This window comes from Manis javanica, chromosome 3 (assembly GCF_040802235.1).
Source record: "Manis javanica isolate MJ-LG chromosome 3, MJ_LKY, whole genome shotgun sequence".
NCBI classification, from domain to species: Eukaryota; Metazoa; Chordata; class Mammalia; order Pholidota; family Manidae; genus Manis; species Manis javanica.
Genome location: NC_133158.1, coordinates 207,278,026 through 207,286,484, shown reverse-complemented (window position 1 = coordinate 207,286,484; position 8,459 = coordinate 207,278,026). Strand labels below are relative to the sequence as shown.

At 50.7% G+C, this 8,459-nt stretch overlaps 1 protein-coding gene across 6 annotated transcripts in view; it reads right to left on the bottom strand.

The window, feature by feature from the left end:
- Nucleotides 1-2,294: 2,294 nt before the first annotated feature.
- The window catches only part of SLC25A37 (solute carrier family 25 member 37), a 35,834-nt gene continuing 29,669 nt past the window's right edge, over nucleotides 2,295-8,459 (bottom strand). For all 6 annotated transcript variants that reach the window (XM_017653899.3, XM_017653901.3, XM_017653900.3 and 3 more), the window contains 2 exons: nucleotides 7,803-7,859; nucleotides 2,295-5,960 (listed from right to left, as the gene is read on the bottom strand). In XM_017653899.3, the coding sequence (XP_017509388.1) occupies nucleotides 5,440-5,960; nucleotides 7,803-7,859 (578 nt within the window). In that variant the 3' untranslated portion in view covers nucleotides 2,295-5,439. The remainder of the gene's footprint in view (nucleotides 5,961-7,802; nucleotides 7,860-8,459) is intronic.

Below are 8,459 nucleotides of genomic sequence, written 5' to 3'. Positions count from 1 at the left end.
ACAGGAATGGAAGCCAAGAGCGGCGAGTGACGAGGCAGCTCTCGGCCCAGAGGGCAGAGCTCCGGTGCTCTACATGCCCTGGGAGAATGAGCACTACGAGAGAGGCAGACTGAGGGAGTGGTCGCCTTCTGGGCCACCACCTGCCGCTCCACCAGCCAGGCCTCCCTCCTGACCCCGCGTCTCCCTCTCACCTGTCCCCGTACCCAGCTCCCACCGCCGCCCACCACCCCTACCACTGATTCTGCTCCGACGCCCTCACCAGCTGCACTCATCAGGCGCCAGGCTCTTTGCCTTTCCCTTAGGCCCCTCTTCTAGAAATTTCACTGGGACACCAAACCAACCATCTCTCGGCCTCCCCTGTGTTCCTTCTGCCAGGTGACTCTCCCTGAAGCCCAGCTCCAGGCATGGTGTCCTCTGCTCCAGGACCCTGAATGACTCCCTGTTACCTGCTGACGAAAGGTCAAACTCCTTATGGTGACAGTCAAAGCCCTTACTTGCATTACCACCAGAACATCTCCTGCAAACCCTATGGCTGCAAACCTAGCCATTCTCCCTAACTGCAGGCCTTACCCTCAAGCCACCCACTGCATTCGCCTTAGAGATAACTCTACTTCCCTCCCAGGGCATGTCTCTCTTGTACAACTCTGGGCTTACTACATTCTTCTCTGAGATACGTGTCCCATTCAGGCCAATCTGTGGGTAGGAGTGGAGTATTTTAGGAAGGGGTGGTCGATTCACTAGAAGCAGTGGGAACTCAGACATAAGGAGACCTTGACGCAGGAGAATGGGAACCTTGTCCATTCATGGCTTCTCTAGGGCTGGGCTGGACAGGGCTCATAAGTGATGAAGATGGCCTCTGCCACAGAAGGACAGAGAAGGCCAGCACTGGAAGGGATCCCAGGCTGAAGGCGAGAAGCTTATCTAGTATTCCTCTCTCTCTCTCTGCAAAGTTACCCAGCATGCCCCACACACCGAGCACTGTGCTAAATGCCAACAGCAGTGGATGGCTGAGCCGCCTGTCTGAAAAGGAAAGGCCCAGATCTGCAGCACTTGCCTGTGTCTGGTGTAAACAGTCCTACCATTGCTGATTTCAAGCTAGTAACATGGCTTTACTGACTGCAAAGCTTGAGAAGAAATGCACACAATCAGCTCCAGGGAGCTGGGGCAGCGGCTGCCTTCCAGCACAGCATGATGGGGGTGGCGGTGGGGGGTAGAGGACAGCACTGTGAGTGAGACGGACCAGAGCGAGTCTCACAGAGCTTGGTCTAACGGCATCGTGTTACTGCTTTGCTTCCAGCAGCTTCCACTACCATGTGGGTAGATCTAGATGTGATTGCGTGAAGGAGGTCCAAGTTTTCCTTGCATTCCTCTATTAGGCTGTAAGGTCTGAAGGGCAGGGCGCCACCCCTTCCACGTGGCTTTTCCCCCCAGCACCAGGCACGGCGCTCTGCTCATGGGAGCCACTCCAGGTCTGCTGGCAGATTTACTGGTGGGGCAGGGAGAGGCAGAAGGGACCCGTTTACACTGAAGGCAGGCTCCCCAGTATCTGCGCCCTGGGCTGGTATTTCAAGCGGCTGGTGTTGGCCTTTGGTAAAAGACAAAGCAGGCTCACCTCCAGCCTTCCCACTCCAGTTAGTGCCCTGTTCCCACCTCCAGGGCCCCTGCCCGCGGCTGGTTCTCAGGCTCACCCTCAATTCTGTTCTCCACCCTTGTGAGGCCTTCCGTGCTTATGCCCAAAGGCAGTGCTGACTCCAAAACCATGGGAAGCGTCAAGAGCTGTCCTGGGCTTCTCAAAAGGGTCTGAGACCTTCCCCATCCCACTCCCACCTCCAGAAAAGGCTCAGTTCTCTAGCTTAACCTATGACCTTTATGAAGTATGTGTAGATTCTGGTCACCCAGGAGGCCTTCCATGTACAGGGACCCTGGCTGAACCTCTGCAAAGGGATTAGTGTGTGCACATGTGAAAGAACATGCTTGGGTGTACCATGTAACAGAGCTGGGTGTACCATGTACTTGCAGCTGCCACACACACTCCCATGCCAGGAAGGAAAAGCTGCCACATTGCTGTCATGGTGAGCAAAGCCTGAGGGGCTGCCCTCACCCAGCATGGCAATGTGACTGTCTCTGCCGACTGCTTCCATCTCTAAGAGGGCCGAGAGGGCGCTTTCTGTCGAACCATAGATCCTAGTCGTTAATGTGCGCAGCTGGTCCAGGCACCAAGCCACATGGATTCGGTTCCTTCTCTGCATCCACTCCCCTCTCACTGCAACTTCCCACCACAGAGCCCACAACACTTCAAAGATCAAAGCTTTATTTTCTCTAGCTCCAGTGTCACAACGGTAGCAGCATATCAGAAATATAAGCACTCCTTTCCTTCTTCAAAGAACCAGCAACAATTAGAGGCAAAAACAATATTTACTACAGGCATTTAAGAAACAACACTTGCTCACCCTTATGCATTGTGCGTCTTGACAGGTAGGAAGCTACAGTACATTCGCATTTAACAAGCACAGTCATCCTTAAAGAAAGTTCAACAAAACCTTATTGGCAAAACAACACAGTGGAGATGCAGCCTTCAGAAGACTTTGGAGGACAGAGCTGGAATAAGACATTGTCAAAAAAAAAACCCCCCCACACAAATGCATGTAGACCAGTAAATACCTAGATTCAATCGAAAGTTAAGAATAAATAGTCATGGATTAAAGATTTATCCCATTTGTTAAAAAAAAAAAAGGTCAATTTTTTACTCTAAAATAGATATAAAACTCTGATGTACGAGTGGTTCAATCTCAAGTCATGGTATGGTCTTGGCAGCAGAGTTCACGTGCACGTGTGCACACACATTACTGAGTATTGTACTCGAGCGGCAGCGCCTGGCTACAGATGTTACTCCAAAGCCATGAAGGACCGAGTTGTGCCACAGTTACATGACGTTGGTCACCATGGAGGTGGGGGTGGAGAGAACATCCTCCTATCTAGCTACTCCTTCACGCCCAACAGCCTGCACGGGGCACCAACTCACCTCTGGGGCTCAAGGCGAGGCAGGGAAAGCAATTCCCACGAAATGAACCACCACTGCGGTCTTAGTGCTTCTCTACTTTCAAGCTTTCTCAGGTACATGGCTCAGCGGGCCGCCGAAGACCCAGCGCGGAAGGCAGGACAGGCGGCACCACTTCCCGCCGGCTCAGTGCACTGCGCGAGGCCAGGCAAGAGCAGACCTGCCTTCCAACGGTGCCCACGGAGCTCTGGCCCCCACCTCCGACCTCTCTTCCTTGTATTCGCTACCCAAAGTTTTCCAGAGAAGTAAACACTTTCTCTGAATAAATCGAAAACAGAATCCTGTAGGAAAAAGGGAATATTTTGCTGCAGCGTGGCATATTGTGGGTGGATGCAAACGGGAGATTGATTATTCTAGAATTTGGTCTAGTTTTCTTTCATTTACAGGATTGAACAGAGATGCAGGGTGTGTTTGGAGAGCCGGCAGCACGGTCTCCAAGGCCTTTCAGCATGCCTGGGAGAGAAGCTGGCCGCAGTGGTTTCCAGGCGGGCAGGGAGTGGGTGCCGGGCGGGGCGCGGTGAACTCCAAAGTGGGACGGGTCGGCAGCTCAGGCCCCCAGCCCAGGAGCAAGGTCCTGCTCAGGGGCACATGTGGTAACCACCCCACGTGGCACTCTCCTGTCCCTAACCTGAGCACTGCTCCCAAGGTACTGTGCAAGGTCCCAAGATAGAAACTGTTCCAGTGCTGCCTGATCTCTTCCCAGGAAGTAACAGCCTCTGAAAGGGCCTGGTCTGAGCCTCAGCCAGACGCACATTGACCGTGCCTGAGGCAAAGGGCGAAGGGCAAAGGGCACAACCAGGCTGACAAAGTGCACACACACACACACACACACACATACACACACACCCATGCTTCCTGCTCATTTTTAAAAGAGGACTCTAAAAGGAAACGGTGAAGCCATTCGGTCTCCCCTTGGAGATCTGGCAGCCAATCAAAGGGCGTGGCCAGCGGAAACAAGCTTGCATTTTCTCCTAGTGATAATGCGGCCCAGATGCACCATGCCAGAAAACGCAAGCTAGCCTCGCATTCCCATGCAGACCATGCAAGGCTGAGGACAGCTCCAGGGGCAGCTTGACCCATGCCTGAGGGTCAGGGTTCACTTGAGCAGTGGGGCTTGACTGGAGGGCCTGGATCCTGTCACTGTGCAGTGAGAGGCTCTGTGACAGGGAACTGGTGATAGGGCAGATGCCACAGACGTATTTGCTATGTTCTTTAAAATCCCTACAACTGCACAGGGAAGCACAGATTTAGTCAAAACACACACAGACAAGAATATCCGAAGTGCCTGAGTTAAAAGGTTGATGGAGAAATAAGTCCTGGGATAAAGGTGGGATGTACCCCAAGTGCCTACCCAACAAGCAGCCAGTGACATTTGAAGGGCTCCTCTGTGCTGGCCCCAGGAGGCACACATTCACATCAACCACGGGGGAAGGAAATGGTCTCAGCAGATCCAAGACCAGCCGTCTAATCAATCCTACTGGGGGCCACAGTCCTCCAGTGTGAGCAGTCCTGCCACCCAGCACGCATGTGTGCATGCAGCCAGAGAAAATGCCCCAGGGCCAGATCTTTGGCCCTGGAATTTTTAGGAAAGACAGAGGAAAAAGGCACAGGAAAGTGACTGATGGGAGAAAAGAAAAAAAAGTAGCTGGAAGTCACATATCATTATTTTGACTTTTTTCAACGTACCCTTTTTATCCCCCATGAAAAGAGAAATTCAAAATATAAGCTTTATTATTTTACATTTAAGTGAAACTTCCATCTGGGGGCTCTATCCAACATGAGGCCACCTTCAGCAATTCATTACTGTGGTGCCTTTTCTGCTCAACCCCGATGGAAGAGTTCAGCCGTCTATTTTTTTTTTAAACAACAGCTTTATATTCCCAGCTGTCACACGTACTTGTACACACACACACACACACACAAATCCAGACCTCTATGTAGAAAAATAAAGGATAAACATTATCCAACTATTTTATACTGTGTCCTGGAACTTTCACACACATAATTAGTTTTTCCTTTCATGTTTTCAGTGTGCATTTCTTCCCTCCTGTGTGGTCTACAATTCTAGAGGAGGAGACTGCAATGAAGCAGAAAAGCTACGTTCCTCTCAGGGGAGGGACAGAAAGAGCACTTTCTCACTCCCCCTCCAAAGTCTTGCCCCATCTACCACCACCTCGGATGTCCCTGCAGACGCATGGCCTTCTGGTAGGCGGCTGGCCCACCCTCCCCTCTCTCTAAGGTGCCAGGGAGTGGAAGGCCCCCTGAAACCCCTCCCGCCGCCTGCAAACATCACCTTGGTGTGAGGGCAGGGGAATGGAAACAGGCAGAGAGAGCCTTTTAAAAATAAAAGATTCTGGAATCCCTTCCCACTGCCCAATCCTTCAGTATGGAGTTCGACTCTCCAGCTTGTGTTTGGTGAGGAAGTATTTGAAAAACTCATAGACAGACCAGGAAATGGCAGTGGAGGGCATCTGGTAGATGACACGGGCCTGCATGCCCTTGAAGTAGCCAGGCAGGCCGTTGAGCTGGTACACGGTCCGGAAAGCGTTGGCCATGCCCGACAGCCGGCCGCTGATGTTGGCCAGGTTGAGGGCCATGTTCTCCTGGGTGTTGAGGAGGGTCTTGCACACATCCAGTGGGGTGGTGGCGGCTGCGGCGAGGGCCCCCGCCAGCCCGCCTGAGATGATGTGTGACTGTGGGTTGTAGCCCCGGTGAGGGTTGACCTGCTCCTGCAGGAACTCATAGGTGATGAAGTGGATGGACTGGAAGGGAATGTTCATGGTCAGCTGCGTGGTGTAACTCCGGTAGAAGGCCCCCAAGCCCTCCGTCCTCCAAACTGTCCAGATGCAGCTGAGGGCCGACCGGTGCGGCGAGTTGTACATCTGCATGCGCTGCTTCACGACTGTGGTCAGGCCGTCCACGGGCAGGGGGTTGGGTTTGGCCCCACCCCAGATCGGAGTGAAATGGGAAGCCAAACCATAAAGAGAAACAAGCAAGTTTAGACACACTGGTGGCAGGTCACAGAGAGCCACACATACACAGCCCCAGCCCGAGAAACCACAGCGGGCCAGCTCCAGGCAGTCCCAGGCAATCCCAGGCAATCCACTTAAGAATGTAGCTCCAAGACCCAGTGCCAGAAAGGTGGCTGCTTCATGAACGTTCTCTTGCCTGAATCTTGTTTAAGGTGGTTCCTAAACCAGGCAGCCACTTCAAACTAGAGTCACTGATCTTATCCCCCATCACACCTGGCACAAATCAAAATCCTGCCCACTCCTGGCCCCTCTGCCCTCCTCCCTCCCAGCTGTGATGTCTGTCCTGTTTTTATTCGCAGTGGTCATAGCTCTGGCAGTACTTCTGGTTTCTGTGTGTCACAGTGCTCTTAAAAGGGACCCTAGAATTATGTCAGTCCAAGCTCAATGACAAACTCCAACAAAGACCTCAGCTTTGTTAATACAAAAGTAATCAGTAATTCAAAGGACGTGAGGCAAATGAGACCAACTGTGGTCCTTTAGGCTTAGACTTTTACTAGTACCCACACATCGCCAAATGAACACACACAGTGTTCTTTCCTTTACGTCTCTGCTCCGTAAGTCGGTATGTCAAGGAGAAGAGGGGAAGTCGAACCTCATTTTTTTCTCCTTCAAAAATAGAAATAAAATTCTGACCTGACTGACATAGGCCATTGCCTTAAACACACACAAAAAGGAACCCCTTTCCCAATCTGACCCATCACATCCCTGAAGGTCGGGCCACACCCCGTCTGCCAGAGAAATCTTAACCTTAAAAGATAAAAACAAACTTACAACAAGACTTAAGAGGTTGAAGTTTTTCCCTCAGATGCTCCTCTGGCAAGGGGCCATTTTCAGATGGGGGAGAAAAGTGGAGAACCCACCACATCTCCCAGACACAATAACCCAGCTTATAGGAGGCCCACCACGAGGTCTGAAAGCTCCTCACAATTCAGACCTGAGTCAGCCGAGCTCACTGGACACAGTAAAAGCTGACAGAGCATAAGTCTGAACAGCTAAGGATTATTTTATAATGCTCCCAAAATTCAAAAGAAAAAAAAAAAGAAGATAACATAGGGAGACAGCTAAAACAGTATGTGCAAAGGTTTGTTTATGAAGCAGAGTGACGCATACATGGCAGTTCAAAAATACTGTCTGCACTGGCATATATTTAACCTTATCCTTAATAATTTCTAATTTCCCTTTAAAAAGCAAATTGAACATAGGCCCTACTGAATGGCCTTTGACAGGTTCCTCCTAAATTTGTCTAGGATTGATAAAAGTTAACAAGGATCAGGGATGTGTGTATGTGTGTATGTATGTGAATGTACACATGTACACCCGCATACAGAGGTTTTAGAGCTGTGTAAAATCATGTAAAAGAATCACCAGGTTATTAGAACTGACTCTCTGTCCCCACCCCAGTCATTCTGATTTAGTAGGGCTGGAGGTGGGGGATACTCAAGAACTAGCATGTCTAACAGGCTCCCAGGAGACAAATGCTGTTGTGGTCTGCAGGTCACACTCCCAGGGGCTCTGTTTAACACAACAGGAATGCCGTAAGATCAAATGGCTTATGTCTCTTCCTGAGGCCTTCAATAATGTGGTAAAGAATACTGCTTATTCGGACTAGGGACCAGGAGTTCCCTTGCCCAACTTTCTGTCATCCCCCACCCCTTATTTTCTGCCCCTCTGCACATCCCCTACTGCCACTCCCTGGGACCATGAAACATTACCTTCTGCTGGATTCATTACTGCATCGTGGAGCAGGGTGGCCATACTCCCAGCTATCCCTGCAAAACAAACTCCAGAAAATTACCCTCTGGGACCAGGTGCTCTGAGGAAGTTCCTGGAACCTAAATTCGGACCAAACCCTGGACACAGCTTTGCAAGAGGCAAAATTCATGACCAACTCCACCCAGGTGAGTGCTGACTCCTAAAACCCTCAAGTGACAATGTAAATAATGGATAAAAACAGAGAAGGTAGCCTAGGTACAGTTACCTGCATTTTAATCTTGCAGAAACCTCATTTTCTCTCCTGTAGTCAACCCTGGGGAAAAGCTAGTTGGACAGTGCATACAAACCACACTTCATGCTTTTCCCACTGTCTAGATTTCTCTCCTGTCCCTCGCCTTTACCTACAGATTAACTCACTCAGCCCTTAAACTGGTGCGCTCAAAGGGGATGATACCATGTATATGGCTAATGGGGAAGAAGTCAGATGAGAAATCTTTACAAAACTTCCTTAATAAAATCCAGGCAGTTTTAAGGAAACAGCAGAGCAGAGAAGAAAACAGGAAGACATGGGGTAGCCTTCCAGGGTTAGTGTGCAAAGCTGTGACTTGTTTCAGAGGTGATGCTCCCCCTCTGAGGGTCTCTTCTGGCCTGGCTTC